Genomic DNA, 19619 nt, shown 5'->3' with positions numbered 1-19619 from the left:
TCGATGGGCATTTAGGTTGTTTCCATGGTATTTTTATTTCCAGATATGTGTAAATCCATACATCCTTTCTTTTCAGTGATTCTCTCCTAGTTTTTTGTCAAAGTGTAGGTGATATCTTTGCTTTGATATAATAAAATTCCATTTGTAGGAATGAATTTGTTAGATTTCTTTTTTCTTTTTTAGGGTTTCGCCATGTGGCATATGGAGGCTCCCAGGCTAGGGGTCGAATTGGAGCTGTAGCCGCCAGCCCACACCACAGCCACAGCAACGTGGGATCAGAGCCGCGTCTGCGACTTACCCCACAGCTCATGGCAGTGCCAGATGGTCAACCCTCTGAAGGGGGCCAGGGATCGAACCTTCGTCCTCATGGGTACTAGTCAGGTTCCCTACTGCTGAGCCACGACGGGAACTCCTGTTTTGCTTTTTAAAGCCTCCTTCATGTGCTGTTTTGAGTGTTCGTGTGTGTGTAGTGTCTGCAGCTCTTTGGCGTGCGCGTCTTGTCACTGCCGTGTGCTGGCTGCATCAGCCCACGTGTGTAGAGCTGCCCTCAAACTCCCTTCCTTGGCCGCTTGTTTAATGGGGAGGTCTCTGCAATGCCAGGTGGAGTCTTGCCTCATGCTGAGAAATTTCCTTTGCTCAGCTTGTACCACGGCAGTCAGGTGTGGTAACGTGAGTGTGGTGTGCAGCTTACGTCATCCAAACCAGAGCCAACAATCAGTTTTCTTATTTTTGTTTGCATTTAGGCCAGATTTGAATTTGTGTTTAAAGTAATTGTTAAGAGTTACTAGTGAAACTGAGAATTGAATGAAACCCTTACTTTTTAGGAAGTAAAATATTACTGTCACAAATTGGTTGAAAATTGTTAACAGAGATTGGTTAGAACTTTGTAATTTTTTTGGTCACTGCAGGTGAAGTACTCGCAAGAGAATGGAGTTTAAGCCATGTTGATATAGGTTTCTTTCTTTTTTTGTGGGGAGGGTGTCTTTTTAGAGCCACACCAGCAACATACGGAGATTCCCAGGCTAGGGGTCGAACTGGAGCTGTAGCTGCCAGGCTACACCACAGGCACAGCGATGTGTGGTCTGAGCCGAGTCTGCGACCTACACCACAGCTCATGGCAACACTGGATCCTTAACCCACTGAGCGAGGCCAGGGATTGAACCCTCGTCCTCTGGATGCCAGTCGGGTTCGTTAATCACTGAGCCACGACGGGAACTCCTGACATAGATTTCTATGCTGACTTTTTCGTTTACCATTTTTGTGGTTTTGGCAAGATATTTCTTATCTAAATTTCAATTATCCCATCTTTAAAATAGGAAGAAATGGAATTCCCACTGGGGTGCAATGGGATTGGCAGCATCTTGGGAGTGCTAGGATGTGGGTTCGAGCCCTAGCCCCGCACAGCAGCTTAAGGATCTGGCATTGCCCAAGCCGTGGCTTAGGTTGCAACTACGGCCTGGATCTGGTCCCTGGCCCAGGAACGCCGTGTGTCACAGGGTGGCCAAAACAAACAAACAAATAAATAAAGTAGGAAGAATCCTATTTCTTACCTTGAGCCTGTTGAGAAGAATTAGGTTAACTAGCACGGGTGAAGCATGGTTGGCCACCTGGCGTGTGGTGTCCCCATGTCCGCCGGGCACAGTGTAGGCGGTGTGCTTTGTGCTCCGGCTCGTGCGTGGTCTTCACGGATGCTCAGTCCCTGTAGCCCAGTTTTCTCGCTTTTGTTCGTATGCTTCTCTTCTCATGTTAGAATCACACCCAAATCTAAGCATCCCCTTGGGGGCATCATAGAAACCAGCGTGTTTAAATTCGTGAACCAACTAGACATTTGAAAGGTGGTGAAAACGTGAGCGTGCGGGGCCCTTGACTGACCTGCGGCTGAGTTAGAGCCCCCCCCCCCCCCGCCCCGGGTGCCTGAGGGTTGAGGTCCCTGACGGCGATGGGCTGTGGCCTTCACCGACGTGTTAGAACCAGCAGCAGGGCGGCAGCTGCGGACACGACTTTGTGACCATTCGGAGGTTCCGGAAGTCGCTGGATGTTTGGGGCGCTTTTCAAATGCTGTTCCTGAGCCTTTTGGGCCCCTCAGCTGCGGGGCCCCTCCTCTTCTGTAAGAATGAGCTCAGGCTGAGCTCGGAGTTGCAGGGGGCACTCGGTGCACTCGGTCGGCCTCTGAAACGCGCTTTTCCTTCAGGCCGCGCACACCAGAAGTCCGGAAATCGAGGAGCTCAGGTCCGTCATTGAGACTCTGCGGCAGAACCAGGAGCGCTTGCAGAGGGAAAGGGCCGAAGAGACCGAACAGTTGCACGAGGTCATCGAGAAGCTGCAGCGGGAGCTGTCCCTCGCGGAGCCCGCGGGGCACGAGGTCAGCGACGGCGGCGCTGGGAACCTGCGGAGCGAGCTGCTGGGTCTCGGGGCGGAGGGCGCCGAGGCCCGCGCGGCGCTGGAGGGCGAGCTGCACGCCGCCCTCGAGGCCAAGGAGGCCCTGAGCCGGCAGCTGGCCGAGCAGGAGCGTGGGCACGGCCGGGCCCTGGCGGCCCTGCAGCAGCGCCTGCGGGCTGCGGAGGAGGCGGCCGCCCGGCAGCTGCGCGAGCTGCAGCCCAGTGCCGCGCTCCTGGAGGCCGAGGTGCAGGGCCTGGCCTCCCAGATCCGAGCCTTCGAAGCTGCCCTGGCCGCAAAGGGAGAGGAGCTGGCAGCGAGGGAGGCGGAGGTCGCCGCCCTGACCGCGCAGAGGTCGGCCCACGCCTCCGAGCTGGAGGCCCTGCTGTCGGCCGTCGCCCGCTTCCGCCGCGCCCTGGAACGGCAGCCGCTGGCGCCCGCCGCGAGCCCCCCGAGCTGCAGCGGCTCCGCGCACAGTGTGTCCGCCTTGGCCGCCAGCTGCAGGCGCTGACCCAGTGCTTCCTGAGGTGCCAGAAGGAGCTGGACGAGCAGCCGGCTAGGGGGCCGGCCTGCCCCCTTGCGGGGCGGGCAGCTCGCAGGGGCAGGGGCCCTGGGCCGAGGAGGCCTCCTGTGCTGAAGAGCCGGGGCAGGACGTGGGCAGCAGACAGCTGGCCAAGGCCCCCCATGGCCAGGCCAGCAGCCCTCAGGTGCGCTCCTTCCTTCTCAGGCCACAAGGGATGCAGGGAGCTGGGGGTCCGGGCGGGGAGCTGGGGGTGCAGGTGGGGAGGTGAGGGAGCTGGGGGTCCGGGCGGGGAGCTGGGGTGTGGGCAGGGAGCTGGGGGTGCAGGCTGGGAGTTGGAGGAGCTGCTGTGTGTTTAACAGCCGTGGGGGGCCGTGCTTTGTGGGGTCCCCCCAGCCTCCAGCACATCCGGACCTGCTGTGGGCCTGCTCCACGTGTGTGGTTCTGGTCGGGAGCTGAGTGAGGACTTTCCCTCGGGCCCGCAGGCTGGTGTGCCCGCTCCGGAGCCCTGGGTCACCGCGCTTCTGCTCTGGCGCCTTTGGCCGCGTATCAGTAGCATCAGTGTTGTTGTCTCTGCCTCTCGTAGAGCCCAGGGGAGGCTGCCAAAGCGCAGGCAGTGCTGAACCGCGCAGGCCCCCGCGGGCAGGACAGCGTGCTGTCGGCGCTCACCGCCTGCCAGCGGCAGCTGGAGTCTGAGCTGCTCCTGGCGAGAAAGGACACGCGCTGGTGTGCGGAGGACGGCGACCAAGTGTCGGAAACAGTGAAGGTGCCTGGGCACGTTCGGGGGGTGGGGGCACAGAGCCCTGGAGCCCGTCCCGGGCAGAGGACCCCCCCCTTGCCGTTGGCTGCAGTGGCACACAGGTCACAGGGACTGCACAGGGACGCCTCCTCCCAGGCCGTCGCTCGTGGCGGCTCCGTGCTGGCCAGATCCGTTCTGAAATTTCCCATGCATTTGACTTAAGGCCGTGTTTTCCACGGTCTACTCAGCTTGCACAGAGTGAGCAGTGGGCTGCACTGGGCCCCAGGGCTTGTGTCTAGGGCTTTCCACATGAGGGTGGCACACCTGCGGCCGCACTGCTCCCCGTGGCCTTCGCTGCCAACCTTTGTTTCACCTGGAAGGGCTTCATGTTCACTGTCAGGTGCTTTCCTGCATGTGTTCGCTCATCCTGCCGGCAGTGAAGAGCAGCGCAGTCCACAGTCAGCAGGTTGGAAGGTCTCACCTCCAGCACTGATGTCACCAGAAAGCTGACTCTTCTTGTCCTGGGTTGGGGGTGGCAGGTTGGCAACATCAAACTGTTGCAGAGCCGAGACGTTCTGAGAACCGCGAGTGTGCTTGGTTCCGAAGCCTGCTCAGAGCCGGGCTCTCAGGAGCCAGGCCCGCTGCGGGTGTGGGCAGTGCACGCTTTGCTGTGTGCCAGCCCTGACCTCCTGGGTGGTTCCACGGGCACCACATTGGTGCTGGGAAATTGGGAGCTTCTGAATTCCCGTGGGCCTGGGCCTGTAGCATTGAAAGATGCCTGAATCTGGTGTCACGTGTTTATCACATCCTCTCCGAAAATAGATTCTGCTTGGAGAGAACTTTTCCTCTGACTCTGTAGAGCCAACTTGTCTTAGTGCCCTTATGATAGGGACATTTGTTTGAATCCTTAGAGAAAGCTCAGTCCTGGAATGTCATGAGCTGGTTACCAAATTATTAGAAGCTATACACAGGGAAGTTACAAATTCGTTCCATAAATCACAGTTTTGATTTTTCCAATGTTTGCATGTAGAACCTTCCAGCCTTCTTTTCCTTAAAAAAAGAAAGAGTATGTCATCAATAAGCTGGCACAGAAATAGGTTATGACAGTTGTCTCTTTGTATGTGCTGTAGAACACACGTGCGATTTACAGCTTAATCATTTAAACATGTATCGTCAGTGATATCAGATACATTCATGATGTGACGTAACCGTCCAACCAGGTAGCGCTCTTCATCCTGTAACTGAAGCTCTGTGCGTTTAAACGACAGCTTCTTACCTCCTCTCCCAGCCCCTGGCGACCACCGTTCTGCTCTCTGCTCCTCCATGCTTTCTGAGATGCTCTAAAGTATCTTACATAAGTGGAATCAGACAGTATTTGTCTTTTTTGTCTGGATTATTTCACTCTGAATAATAGCATCAAAATTCATCCACGTTGTAACCTGTGCTAGAATTCCCTTCCCTTTTTTTTAAAAAAAATATGATTTTATGGCCTCACTCATGGCATATGGAAGTTCCTGGGCCAGGGGTTGAATCCGAGCTGTTGCTATGGCCTGTGCTGGATCCCTTAACCTACTGTGCTGGGCCAGGGATTGAACCTAAGCCTCCGAAGCGACCTGAGCCCCTGCATTCGAATTCTTAACCCGCTGTGCCAGCAGGAATCCAAAATTCCCTACTTTTTTAAGGTCGAATAATATTTTTTGATGATGTGTATACACCACCTTACTCTTACCGGTTCGCCTTTTGGTGGACACGTGGGCTGCTTCCACATTTTAGTGACTGTGGATGATGCTACCGTGAACCTGCGTGTGAACAGTCTCAGATATCTCGTTGAGGCTCTGATTTCAGCACTTTTCACAGACCCAGAAGGAGAGTTGCTGGATCACGTGGTAATCCTATTTCTGACGTTCTGAGGCGCTGCCGCAGTGTTTTCCGCGTGGCTGTGCCGTTTTCCATTCCCATCAAAGGGCACAAGGGCTGCAGTTCTCCACATCCTCACCCTCGTGTTATTTTCCGTGGGTTGGTTGGTTTGCTTGTGGTTTTGATTTTTACACTCGCCATCCTCATGGGTGTGAGGTGCTGATTGTAGTTGGCTTTGCGTTTCTCAAAGGGTTAGTGGTACTGGGTGTCTCTTCGTGTGCTTACTGGCCATTTGTGCATGCTCTTCAGAGAGCTGTCTGTGTAGATCCTGTGGCGGGTTCTGAATCAGGTCGTTTGGATTTTTTTGACTGAATTTTAAAAGTTGTTTGTTTCTGGGTGTATTAATCCCATATCAGGTATGCGATTCGCACATACTTTTCCCCATTTTGTGGGCTGCATTTTTGCTTTGTGGATCGTGTCTTTTGTTGCACAGATTTAAAAAATGTCGTGGAGTCTACTTTGTCTTTTGTTTCCAGTACGCTTAGTGTCATGGCTCAGGAATCCTTGCCAAGTCCAGTGTTGTGAAGCTTCTTCTGTATGTTTTCTTCGCAGTTCTGTAGTTTTAGACCTTACGTTCAAGTCTTTGATCTGTCTCGGGTTAGTTTCTGTATGAGGTTAAGTCTTTGATCTGTTTCGGGTTAATTTCTCATGCGGTTCTAGGTAAGGGCCCAGCAGTTCTGTAGTTTTAGACCTTACGTTTAAGTCTTTGATCTGTTTCGGGTTAGTTTCTCATGCGGTTCTAGGTAAGGGCCCAGCAGTTCTGTAGTTTTAGACCTTACGTTTAAGTCTTTGATCTGTTTCGGGTTAGTTTCTTATGCGGTTAAGTCTTTGATCTGTTTCGGGTTAGTTTCTCATGCGGTTCTAGGTAAGGGCCCAGCGTCATTCCTCTGTATGTGGGTATCCAGTGGTCCTAGCATCAGTTGCGGGTCCTATTGTACGGTCTTGTCTCCATGGTTAAAAATCACTTGATGGTTCATACGAAAGTTTATTTTTAGGCTTTCTGTACTTTTGCATATGTCTGTTTTTATGCCAGCATGACTTTTTTTTTTTTTTAACTGTAGCTTTGTCATAAGTTTTGAAGTCAGGAAGTGTAAGTCCTTCAGCTTTCTTTTTCCAGATTGTTTCGGCTGTTTGGGGGTCCTTTAAAATCCCATATGAATTTCAGGATGGCTTTTTCTATTTCTGCAAAAAATGTCTTTGGAATTTTCATAGAGATTGCTTGGTATTTTTTTTTTTTTTTGTCTTTTTGCCTTTTCTAGGGCTGCTCCCGCGCATATGGAGGTTCCCAGGCTAGGGGTCTAATCAGAGCTGTAGCTGCCGGCCTATGCCAGAGCCACAGCAATGTGGGATCCGAGCCGTGTCTGCAACCTACACCACAGCTCACAGCAACGCCAGATCCCTAACCCACTGAGCAAGGCCAGGGATGGAACCCGCAACTCCATGGTTCTTAGTCAGATTCGTGAACCACTGAGCCACAATGGGAACTCCCTTGATTTTTTTTTTAATAGTGAAATATTTAAATCCCTTTCTCATTTCTCCTTGTGTATATTTTATAGCTGTTTTCACATTTGGCCTCCTAACATTATAAAACACTGATCCGAATTATACTAGCTTGAGTTTTTTGTTTGTTTGTTTTTTGCTGCACACGTAGCATGTGGAAGTTCCTAGGCCAGGGGTTAAACCCAAGCCACAACAGTGACAACGACAGATCCTTACCCACCAGGGGACTCCCTAAACCAGCTTAAGTTTATTTATTTTTTTTATTTTTTTATTTTTTATTTATTTTTTAATTTTTTTAAATTTTTATTTTTATTTTTTAAATTTTTTTACAGCTTAAGTTTAATAACATGTAACACTGTTTCTTTATAGCTCCATCCCCACTCCTTTCAATTTTTGATATAACAAAATGACATCTATATATTTCTATGGCTCAGAACATAAACTAGTAATTCCTTTCAATACATTAATCTCTTTTTTTATCTCTTAAGTTATGTGGAAGACCACATGTGGAGTTACCAACTGAAACTAGAGTAATACTAACTAGACTAATAACTTAAGAATATGCATGTGAGTCTTTTAATTCATAATGGGAGAGAAGGTGCAGTTGCAGTTATTACAATGACGTTACCTTTTATGGCTGCCTGTGTATTTGCCTTTATTTAGATCTTTATTTCTCCATGCAGCTTTGAGTTACCATCTAGAGTTCTTTCATTTCACCTGCACGTCTTATAAGGCAGGTCTTAGTAGTAACAAACTCCCTCAGCTTTTATTTATCTGGGAGGGTCTTAATTTCTAACCAACTCTCGAAGGACGGTTTCGCAGGATTTAGGGTTCTTAGTTGACAGTTCTTTTCCTTTTGGCACTTTGAATATATTGACCCACTGTCCTCTGGCCTAGCCTCTAAAGTTTCTGGTGAAGAAATCTGTTGGTAATTTTACTGAGGATCCTGTGTATGTGAACAAATCACGTCTCTCTCGCTGTTTTCAAGATTCTCTCTTTGGCTTGGCTTTTTGTAAGTTTGATTATCATGTCTTGGCGTGGGTTTCTTTGAGTTTAACTGAACTGGAATTCTTTGAGTTTACTGGGCATTTATGTTCATGTCTTTTATCAAATTTGGAATGCTTTCATTTATTCTATCCTCATGTAGTCTCTTTCCCTCCACCTCTGGGACATCATCTTGCCCATGCTGGTTTGTTTGAGGGTGTCCGACAGGCCTTTTAGGCTCCTTTTAGTGTTCTCAATCTTTTCTTTTCCTCAGACTGGATGATTTCCAGTGTTCTGTCTTCAAGTTCATGAATTCTTTCTTCTGCCTTCTCAGACCTGCCTTTGAATCCCTTTAGTGTACTTTTAATTCAAGTTAAAAATTTTAAAAATTCTTCTGCTCCAGAATTTCTTTGTGATTTCTTTTTTCTTTTTCTTCTTTTTTTTTTTTTTTTTTTTTTTGTCTTTTTAGGGCCACACCCGTGGCATATGGAGGTTCCCAGGCTAGGGGTCCAATCAGAACTGAAGCCACCGGCCTACACCACAGCCACAGCAACGTGGAATCCGAGCTGCATCTGCAACCTATACCACAACTCACGGCAACGCCAGATCCTTAACCCACCGAGCGAGGCCAGGGATCGAACCTGCGTCCCCATGGATGCTAATCAGATTCGTTTCTGCTGAGCCATGACGGGAACTCCGTATTTTTTCTTTTTCCTTATTTTTCTGTTTTGGTCATAGATTCTTTTATTGATTTTCTCCATATTTTTCTTAGTTCTTTGAGATCTTTAAGATGGTTGAAGTCTTTGTCTAGTAAATCCATCAGGTCATTTTCGAGGATGGTTTCTGTTGATATGGTTTTTTGCTATGCATGGGCCTTATTTTCCCATTTCCTTGCTTGCTTTGTGATTTTGTATTTTGAATACTGAACTCTTTTCATCTAATAATGTAGTAAATCTGGAAATCAGACTCCCACTTGCTCGATCTTTGCTGTTTTTCGTTATTGTGTTTGCCTTTTTTCATTGATGTCTGGTCTGGGTCCTAAGGATCAGCCTGGGGTGTAAACTTAGGTTCTCAGATCTTTTCTGAGCCTGTGCCTTTCCTCAGCACACAGTCAGTTCAGCATTTCCTTGGTCTGTGCAGTTGTTTTTGAATGTCCTAGTTATTTATTTATTTTACTTATTTTTTTCTTTTTCGGTCTTTTTGCCATTTTCTTGGGCTGCTCCCGTGGCATGTGGAGGTTCCCAGGCTAGGAGTCGAATCAGAGCTGTAGCCACCGGCCTACGCCAGAGCCACAGCAATGCAGGATCCGAGCCGCGTCTGCGACCTAAACCACAGCTCATGGCAACGCTGGATCGTTAACCCACTGAGCAAGGCCAGGGATCGAACCCGCAACCTCATGGTTCCTAGTCGGGTTTGTTAACCACTGCGCCACGATGGGAACTCCTAATGTGTTTTTTATTTTTATTTATTTATTTATTTATTGTTTTTGAATGTCCTAGTTTTGAATTTTTTCCCAAAAGGAAAAAATGATGGGGATACAGTTTCCTTTAAATCCCCTGAAAGTCATTTCAGCCAGAGGGTCAGGGGCTGAAGCAGTGGGAGCAGGTGAAACAACCAGGGCCTCCTGTCTCTCTCTGCTCCTCTGGGATCAGAAGCAGAAGTCAGGGCACACATTTCCAGTCTTGGAGGACAGGGCCCTTTTTGCCTTCCCAAGCTGCTGCATGATGCTCTGGGGATCCATGCGCTTCTGGGCCCTGGGGAGGGATGGGCAGCTGCTTCTGTGCTAAGAGCTGAGAGCAGCCTACCCTCACAGGCTTCAGCTGGAGGTTGCAAGCCTTCAACAGACCCTACGGAATAGTCCTCTCTATATATCGGATACGTTCTGCCAGTGTAGTTGTCCAGGTAGGGAGAGGGATTCCTGGTGCTTCCTGCACTGCTGTCTTTCCAGGATTATCTTCAACAGTTGCCATTTAGGCAACAAGTTTTAAGCTGTGAGTCTGTCTTTCCTGCAGTTTTTTAAAACTTGAAATCTTTAGAGGGACTAAGGGAATCATGGAATCTCATCCTCAACTGTTCAGTCTCTGAAATTCACTTATAAATAACAGACAAGCCTGACAGAGTATCATTCAGTAATTTTCCTGTGTGCATGTTCTTGCTTACTTTTAGGATAAGGAGAAACTGCTAGAAGACTGTCATCTGCGGAAAGCTGATCTCATAACTCAGGTGAAACAACTTCAAGAAAAACTGAATCATCTGGTATGTTCTATGAGCTTCCAGAAAGTCGAGATGGAGGACTTTAAATTTCAACAGACGTTGGCATCTTTGCATGTTTTAGAAAATAGTTTGAGTGGTAGTTCCAGTAGCAGTGAGGAGGCCAACGGATCACCTCCCGTCAGTGTGTGCAATGACAATGGAACCACGTGGGATCTCACTGATGTGACTGGAAATCAGGATGCGTTGATAAAAAACAAGATGCCAGATGATCCCATGGCAGAGCCGGTCGCCTTGCAGGATGGATCAGGCAGCTTACAGGAGAGTTTGCATGGGTGCTCCCATGACCTTGCCAACACCGAGGGACCCGAGCCCGTGAAGAACATGCTCAGGACGATGGACCTGTCCTCCTGGAGCTCCCCGGAGGTCGCCAGGAAGGACTCAACCCTTGAGCCCCTGCCCAGCCTGCCCCTGACACCTTGCTCGGATGCCCTGAGCCAGCGCAGCCTGGATACCTCCCTATGGGACGGGCCAAGCACCTGGCTGCTCCAGGCTGACCAGTCAGGCCTGCTTTGTTACCCGGACGAGTCAGCAGCAGGAATGGCCCCTAGGCGGGCAGCGTCTCCGCTGGCTGCAGACAGGGCTCCCTCCGCTGACCGCCCTGCTCAAAGGGTGGCTGTGGTAAGTGGTCTCCACCGGTGCTGTCTTGGTTCAGGCCCACAGGATGCCAGGGCCCCAGGCGTGTGTTCCCACTGGGCTGTGCCTGCGTGGCTAGTGGGGTCATAGCTGCAGCCATTGTTGGTTCATCTCCCAACATGGCCTGGGCCGAGCGAGCACCTGGCAGTGAGTCCCCTGGGCAGCAAGTGTGGGATGGCCGGTGCGCGGCAGGATGGAGCCAGGTCTCCTCTCATAGGAACATTGAGAACACTTCGGTTGCTCTCAAAATACTTGAAATGCGTTAGTCTTGCTCAGAAATTCACGGCAGGCCTAAGCGCCAACTCAGAGTGGCTTTGGACGCATAAATCATTCATTCCTCTTCTTGTGTAGTCTGCATACGGGTAGGGTGCTTCGTTGGAATATCGTTGTTAGATTCATTTTCAGTTGTGTTTCATGTGTAGCAATTCCACATACCATCTAATCAATCAAGAACCCTTTAAGGTATTATTTCTGGCTTAGGGTGTATTTTCTCGAACGTAATTCGTGATTTTGTGTATCTCAGATTAAATGAGATGAAAAATAATGGGATATGTATAATTTCATGTGTGAAAATACTATCATTTCATATCCATATGCTGCATCCGGCAGAATTTTTAAAATCCAGACTATTTGCCTGTGACTTCTTTAAAATATTCCTAGGACGGTGGATGAGTTTGATTAAATTGCTCTGAGCCTATGACTGACCTCATGACCACAACTTTAAAAGTTTTGTTTGGTTTCTGTGGGGGGGAAGATGATAAATTGGGAACTTAGAGTTTCCCTCTGGGAAATTCAGTTCCATGATACAGTGCTGTTATTTTATGACCATTTAAAAACCTACCTATTTGACCAGGAAAAAGACGTTGAAGATTTTATTATAACGTCTCTGGAGTCTCAACCCGAGGCCAGATCATCACCTCCAGGGCCAGCCGGAAAGAATGAAGGAAAGAGTGAGTCAGCCAAACGTGTGTTATTTTTGCAGTTTCAGAGTTTGGATGGTACAAAAAATTCCGGTCCATCCGCACACATCCTGCACCTGGTGCTTGCCTCCGATAAGCCTGACCCTGTTCCCCCCTCACCCTCCAACCTGTACAACCCTCCCCCCCTTCTCCCTCACACTTTCCCCCGTTCGTGTGCTGTGTCTTTCTCTGCCCTGTCTGCCTTTGCTTCTCTGTCCTTGTTTTTGCCTCGCTCTTTCTCTCTGTGTCTCCCTCCCTCGTTTTTGAGCTTGCGAGTTACTTGAGGAGCTGGGCGTCCGCATTTCCCAAGGCAGCCTGGCGTCCCCAGAGCTCCGTGAGATTTTGTCCTCTTGTTCACGCACTGGCCCCGTGGGTCAGTGCAGGCCGGGGTCGGAAGAGCTGCTGTGTGCTTCCAGGCCGTGCTGGGCTGGCCCCACTTCGAGGCTCGGGAACAGATCCGGGAGCCGCGTGCTTCTGAGAGTTGTTTTCTGTTTTGAGGCCCCTCCCACCCGAGGTTCCTGGAGTCTCGAATTCTAGGCTTTGTCGAGGGTGCCCCAGCCAGGCTTCTCCTCCAGATCAGGCGCCCCCGGCCCCCGCCTGCTGCTCGTCCTGGGCTCGGCCCCCTCCTCTGGTCCGTGCCCGAGCGACCTGGGCATCTATGGTCCCGTCCTGGGCGGTGACGTGTTCGGTGTTGCAAGGCGTACGTTTCCTTCCTGAATGGGCTTCGCCCTCGTGCCTTTACAAAGACCCGTCTGCTGTCCCGGGGGCTCCCCGTCTCCTTCCTTCCCTGGGCTCTCGGGGCCCGGCCGCGCACGGCGGGTCCCCCGCAGAAGGCCCGGGGAGCGCTGCCAGCATTGCGGTTCTGGCCGCTGACTCTGCGTGTTCCTAGGTGATGGCTCGGGCTTCGGAGAGACGCTAGACCTGGGTTCGGAAAGCCTGGGCGCTCCCACTGCCGGGCCCGCCGCGCCTTCCGCCCCTGGGGGCTGCCGGCAGCCGCCGGGCACCATGAAGGAGAAGGGCGTCCATCCGAAGCGAGTGAAGGTAATGCCGGGGCGGGGGGGCATGGGGCGGGCTCGGGGGCGTCCCGCAGGCCCGGCTGAGCGGCAGCAGCCGCAGCCCGGTGCCGACTTTACCTTGTGTGCGTGTTTCTGGGAGGCGATGCACTGCGTCGGACCGGGTGTCCCGGCTGAGAACCTGGCCTTGGCTGGCGGGGCCACGGGAGCCGTGGTCCCGAGAGGGGGACGCTGGGCCTGTGCGGGGGTCACGAGTCCCAGGGGAAGACTCAGTTTGGGGCTTGGGGTGTTTTGGGCTGTGCCCGCAGCATACGGAAGTTCCCGGGCCAGGGCCTGAACCTGTGCCACAGCCAGGGGAGCTCCAAGACTGGGTTCATCTTCCTGAATTTAGTTCCGGGGCTAGAACCCGTGACCTTGTTTGGGGAGGTAGTTGTGGTTTTCGGTGTGTTTGGTGCTGGGAGTTCTCGTGCCAGGCTGCCCCCACCGGGCACCCACGGAGGCAGGGAGGGGCCGTGTGGAGGTGGTGGCGCCACAGACCCCACCCAGCTCTGCTGCAGAGCTCGTGCTCAGGAGGTGTGTTCACCTTCCGGAGTCTGTAGTCGGGGCTGCTTCTGAGCTCCTGGGCAGAAGGTTGTCTTTCTCGGCTGGCACAGCAGGTCGGCGGGGCAGCTGCGATGGGCGTCTCCGCCCTGACGCGGCTCACACGGACCCCACGCGGCGTGTCGGACGATGCCAGGTGTTTCCGCGGGTGGTCCAGGGGCATCCGGAACGCCTCCGCACACCCACTGCGGGCTGTCCTCGCCGTGGTGGGAGGGCCGCAGGGTCCGACGGGCCCTCGGAGCCTCTTTTCCAGAAGCCCCGACGGCCACCCTGCCGCCCAGGAACCTTCCCCACTCATGCCCTCTCTGGCTTGGAGCTGGTCTCTTCGGACAGGAGAGGAGGGAGCCCCTCGGTGTCCAGGGATTCAACCTGGAGGCAGAATGTGCACACTTCCCAGCTTTCATGGGCGTGTGACGGCGTCGGAGTGTAAGGCGTGTGGGGTGACGCGTGGCCATGGGCCCGGCGGTCGCACGGTGAGATCAGTTCAGGGCCCACCCCAGAAGGCAGATGTGGGGGGAACGTTTCCTAGATTTTCTTCTCTCTCCACGTCAGCAAATCTTTTACGGCAAAGTCATGGGCACAACGTTGGCCGAATACGTAAATGGCCAAAGCGCCGCCGGCGCGAGTGACTCAGGCGGCCGTGTTCCCACGGAAACCGGCTCGGCGTTAGGTAGATGCTTCTGTGCAGTGGTGTTGCGGGCGAAACTGTATTTATTCCTTCGGACCAGGAATCGGCGGAGTCCTGTCTTCTGTCTGTTCTGCCCTCCCCAGGTTCTCTCCGTCGGACAGCGGCAGAGACACTTCCGTCAGCGTTTCTATCCAGCGTTTCTCGTCTAACCCTCGAATTCCTGTATTTTTAAGGAAGAAGTTTGGTTGTTAGTGACTGTACTTTATGCTTAGGATGATGTGTGGCACTTGATACTTAGTAATTGAAAAAGAATGAAAAGCAAGCCAGCCCGCAAGCGGCCGAGGCCGCAGGCCTAAGTCAGGGCGTTCTGTTTGCCTCCGCCGGAGCCTGGCTTCGGGGCCTTCCCGCCGGCCTTTTCCCTCCCGTACCCTCTCATTGGAGGTCAGCCGGGCGCCGAGCTGGTGTGTCCGAGGCCCCCGGGTCGGGTGCCGTGGGCCAGGCTTCGAGGGAAGCCGTGCTCTCCTCTGGCGAGGACAGGGCCTCGCCTGCCATCGCTGCTCCTCCCCAGAGCGGTTTTAGAACGCACTTCACTTCCTTGGATGACCAGGGGAGCGTTTACCCAGCAGAAGGTGGCGGGGTGCCCGCGACCCAGGCAGTCCTGCCCTCCCGCTCCAACGCCGCCTCTGGACGGGTGGGATGTGGCAGGTGGGCGGCAAGGCCTGCAGCCCCCTCGTCCACCCCGCCACCTCTCTGCCTCACTGGCCCTCCTTCCCAGGGGCCGTGGTAGCATCTGTTTTATATCACATCCGTTGTGGTTATTTTTATCTATTTTTACGTTTTGCTTTTTTTTTTTTTTTTTTTTTTTTTAGGGCTGTACCCAGGGCATATGGAGGTTCCCAGGCTAGGGGTCGAATTGGAGCTGCAGCTGCCAGCCTCCACCACAGCCACAGCCACACCAGATCTGAGCCTCATCTGTGACCTACAGCACAGCTCACAGCAACGCCGGGTCCTTGACCCACTGAGCGAGGCCAGGGATCGAACCGCGTCCTCACGGGCCCTAAAGGGATTCGTTTCAGCTTCGCCACGGCAGGAACTCCACATCCCTTGTTTTAAATGAAGGTGTTTTAGGTGTTAAGGCGACGGCTTTTAAAGAGAAGGTAACTTGCCGTTTGGTGTCTGGCACTGTCGTGTTAATTTTCACTTCTTTGGGCCACGTCATCAGAAGTAGAGGAAAGCCTGTTTCTGGCTAAGTGTCTGGTCACCTCTTCGGCAGGCCCCTCGGCTGCTGCCTTCATGTTTCCCGTGCGTTTTCCGAACATGCTCCTGTGGGAACCTGCGTGCATGTGGAGTGGGGACGGGCACGGGCACGGTCACGTTGAACTCTGGTCCGAGCCGGCTTCTCGGGAGGATGGCTCTGGGGGGGACGCTGCCTTCCATGCAGCCTCCTGGGGGAGATTGATGGCCTTGCTGCTTGTCCCAGGGACCTGTGACTGTGTAAGCAGCACCCCAGATCCTGGTGGTGCAGAGACCCACTCCTGTGCCCACAGACCCCGTGGCAGGGATGCTGGGGTTATGGCAGGGCTGGCCTGGTACCGTCTACAGGCGCCCCTCCCCCAGGGCGGCCCATCCCTTCTCGGGCCTCCTTCTGGGGTGGAGCTGCACTCCTGGGAAGGAGGCAGCATCGCCGACGTGCCGGTGGGGTTTGGCTGGAGGCCCTGCCAAGCACTGTGTCTGCCGTGAGGGAGTGGGGGCCGTCGTCGGAGCAGCTAACAAACTCACCCTTTCCAATCCGGTTTCCCCGTTGTCTCTGACAGTCATGGGAGGGAAATTCGAAGCTCTCATGATTACAACAGTGGGCTTTGGTCTCTGGTGCAGAGGCCGTGCAGGTGGCCTGGTCCGTCCTGGGTGACCGTGGGACAGTGATGGATGAAAGGGTTCAAAAGCTGCTTTTCCTTCTTTCTGAAGTGTTTGTCCATTTCAGGCTTTGCTGCAGATGGTGTGCGACGAGAGCCACCACATCCTGGCCCTGTCCGAGTGCCATGGGCCCTCCAGCATCCTGAGCAGGGGCGAGCCAAGGGGCCCGCTGGAGGCAGCGTCCACCCCAGTGCCCCGGAAGGGAGAGAAGGTACCGGCCTTCGAGGGAGAGAGGGATCAGCGGGAGCGGAGCAGTGTGAGGCCAGCGCTCGGCCACATCAGCGGGAATGGAGAAGTGAGAGGTGGCTCGGTGGCGGGCAGGGAGCCGTTTTCTGGCCAGCCACCCTCTCGCCTGCATTCTCTGGGCCCTAGCCCCGAGCTGGTGCCTTCTGGGCCCTGTTCATGCAGGAGGGGCTGGGGGGTGGAGCTCTGCGTGGTGCAGAGAGATGGGAATGGGGCCAGGCCTGAGGCCACAGGGTCTCGACGTCCACTCCACGGCCAGGGGGCAGCACAGATGAAGGCCAGGTGCTGAACCACACGCAGGGGTGCCAGCCAGCCATGGGGTATGGCGGGAGCATGGGCAGGACCAAGGCTGGCTGGGAACTGCAGGGGAAGGGGGCAGGGGGCCAGAGGGCAGGCAGCCTGAGCCCAGCCCTTCAGACACCCCCCACACACCCATCCCCTCCTCCCCTGCACACGCCCCCCCACCCCTCAGGGCCTGGCCTCCCCTGTTCCTGGGGCTCGTGTGCTGCGGTGGGAAGGGAGGCCCGTTTGCCAGCAGTTGCTCCATCTCACCTCCCTGTGTGCTCGGGAGGCTGTCTGCCCATGATGCAGCGCTGCCCTTGGGGTCTCTGGATGGTTACGGGCCCTCGCGTGTCCCCTTCATTCGGGGCGGGTTCCGTTTGAACCTGCAGGACGCTTCTGTAGGAGCACCACCTCCTTGTCCTGGTGTTTCAGGAGCCCTCAGACGTGGCCCTCGACTGGCGGCGGGAGTTTCTGCAGGTTGTCCAGGAGGCCTTTGAAAAAGAGCGGGAGGTGCTGAAAGCCCGACTCCGTGGCTCGGACCCCGGGGGCTACAGCTCCGTGCTGGAGAGGCTGGAGAGGGTGGTCCAGGGGCAGGTGAGCCCCGCCTCTGCTCGCCGCCCGGAGGGCCCCCCCCCCCGCCACCGACAGGGAGCGCCAGGGCAGGGGTTCCGCACGTGCGTTCGGTTGCCGCGTTTCACCGACAGTGGAGCGTGGCAGTGACCGAGGAGCACGTCCTGCCCCAGTGCACAGATAACGGTGCCTTTCTACGCATGACTCCCGGGAACCGGGAAGCTCCGCGCGTTCGCCTCCTTCACAGCCTCACTCTGTTGTGGCAATAACCGGCCTGCCTTGAAAGCAAAAGAGTGATTCCAGGTGGCCCCGCCTCAGGTTGTGAGCCCCAGGCCCAGGGTCAGAGGGTCGCAGGGTCACACCAAGAGGGCCTTGGGAGCCCCACCCCGCCAGTGCCTCCCCAGAGAGGTCAAGGTGCATGGCGGTGTCAGCCAGGCCCGGGAAGCCGCACCGCGATGCTGGGGGCGGCGCCGTGTGCCCTCAGGGGCCCGGGCCCCCGAGCCCACGTTCCGGCCCCAGCTGGGTACTCGCCTCGGGCCCCCTCCCTGTGCCCCGCCTGACGTCCCCCGGTGCCCTCTCCACTCCATCTGCAGGGGGACCTGCAGGAGAGGTCCTTGGAGCACCTTCGCCTGTCGGACAGGAGCAGCCTGCTCTCCGAGATCCAGGCTCTGCGCGCCCAGCTGCGGCTGACGCACCTGCAGAACCAGGAGAAGCTGCAGCAGCTGTGCGCGGCGCTGACCAGCGCGGAGGCCCGCGGGAGCCAGCAGGAGCACCAGCTGCGCCGGCAGGGTGGGTGCGGCCCCTCGGCCCCGCCCCAGGCGCACGTCCCCCACGCTCCCCTGTCGGGAGAGCGGCAGGCAGGTGGCCGAGCATGTGCCGGTCAGGGCCGAGGCCTGCGCAGGGTCCCAGGGGCCGGGCGGTGGGGCTGCGGTGGCAGCAGTGTGCTGACGCCGCGGGACCGCATCTACCGGGGCCGCCGGAGCTTGAACGAGGCCTAAGTGGCCTGTGGCAGGTTTCTGCGTTCCGGTTAGGCAGCGGGATTTCTGTGTGGACGCTCATGGCGCCTGCGAGGAAAGGCACTGTTGGCCACGCTCTTCCCTTCCTTCCCTCCGTTCTTGCCTCGTGCTCGGGGGAGACTCTCTGACGGCCCGTGACAGGCGGTCCTGCCCCCGGGCCACCTGGGCGTGGGGCCTCCCGCCCCTGCGCTTCTGGGCTGGATCGGCGGGGTTTGCATCGAGGCTCCTGGGGGGACAGTCGTTTTCTTTCCTCTGTTTTTGGCGTCAGGTGACGCCAGCCTCCTGGAGCGCTGGGTGTGTCTCCTCCTTGGTTTCGGGAGAGGTCTCCATGGAAGCCACCTGGGCTGAGTTGTCTGGTGGGAGGCAATGAGTGCAGGAGTGGCGGGTGGGGTGACGTTTCTGGGTGACCCCATTTCTTCACGCGCCAGGCAGGGTGGGCTCTGTGCAGGTCCATCTCAGCTCAGCTTTGGCCTCTGCCTCTGAGAGACCCAGGCCTGAACAGCGGGTGAGAGCCCCCTGGCGCTGCCTGGCGTCCCTCCCTCGTGGCCTGCATGGCGGGGGGTCCTGCCCGCTCTGGGCGCATGTGTCTCTGGACGCTCACTGGCCATGAGGGCGAGGCTGGTGGGGGTGTGAGCACAAGGCGTGTCCTGACACCATCAGAAACAGCGACTTCTGGTCATAGACACTGCCTGTCCCCCAAAGTGATCACATCCTGTCCCCTCCCTGGTCCTCTGACTTGTCACCTCGTTTGTGCAGCTCGCTTTGGACTGGTGAAGGATGCGGTTTAATTTGCTCGCTCTCTTTCCTGTAGTCGAGTTGTTGGCGTATAAGGTTGAGCAGGAAAAGCGCATTGCTAGTGACCTGCAGCGGACCCTGAGCGAGGAGCAGGAGAAGGCCAGTGCCGCGCAGAAGCTGCTGGCGGTGGAGCGGGGCTCGGTCAGCGCGCTGAGGGCTGAGCTCTGCGAGTGCAGGGCGGACAACGAGCGGCTGCTCAGGTCCCTCAACGACGTGCAGAAGGAGGTCCTCCAGCTGAGGTGCGGCCCCGCCGGCCCCACCCGCCGCCCTGCGGCCCGTCCCGCTCTCGACGTCTTGTCGCGTCGTGACGGCACTTCCGTGGCTCCTGCCACGTCCTTCCTGCCCTTGAAGCGAAAGGCCGTGCCTGCAGCTGCCGTTTGCCCGAGTGTGGTGATGGGCACTGGGCGCGCACTGTGTTCCCGTGGGCGCGTGGTGGGGACCGAGCACGTGGCAGGGCGCTGGGTGCCAGCGTGTCCCGTTGAGAGCCCTGTCCCCCCAGGTCCGTGCTGGACAGTAAGGAGGAGGCCCTGCAGGCCGCACTGCAGCAGCTGGAGAGCCAGCGCGGGAAGGAGCGGGCCCTGCAGGGCCGGCTGGAGGAGGAGCGGCTGCAGCACCTGCAGAGGGAGGGCCAGAGCGCCAAGACCGTGGAGGTGACG

The 19619-nt window shown here is 55.3% G+C and overlaps 1 protein-coding gene across 1 annotated transcript in view; it reads left to right on the top strand.

The window, feature by feature from the left end:
• Positions 1 to 19619, top strand: part of PCNT (pericentrin) — a 115346-nt gene that overhangs the window by 75051 nt on the left and 20676 nt on the right. The window contains 12 exon segments of the mRNA XM_021082502.1: positions 2192 to 2819; positions 2822 to 3083; positions 3382 to 3442; positions 3510 to 3662; positions 10203 to 10928; positions 11797 to 11893; positions 12792 to 12943; positions 16125 to 16352; positions 17015 to 17176; positions 17746 to 17941; positions 18980 to 19202; positions 19463 to 19613. Coding sequence (XP_020938161.1) covers positions 2192 to 2819; positions 2822 to 3083; positions 3382 to 3442; positions 3510 to 3662; positions 10203 to 10928; positions 11797 to 11893; positions 12792 to 12943; positions 16125 to 16352; positions 17015 to 17176; positions 17746 to 17941; positions 18980 to 19202; positions 19463 to 19613 — 3039 coding nt within the window.

This window comes from Sus scrofa, unplaced genomic scaffold, assembly GCF_000003025.6.
Source record: "Sus scrofa isolate TJ Tabasco breed Duroc unplaced genomic scaffold, Sscrofa11.1 Contig944, whole genome shotgun sequence".
In the NCBI taxonomy this organism is placed as follows: Eukaryota; Metazoa; Chordata; class Mammalia; order Artiodactyla; family Suidae; genus Sus; species Sus scrofa.
Note: the sequence above shows the minus strand (reverse complement) of the source record. Positions and strands in the feature narration are given on the sequence as shown.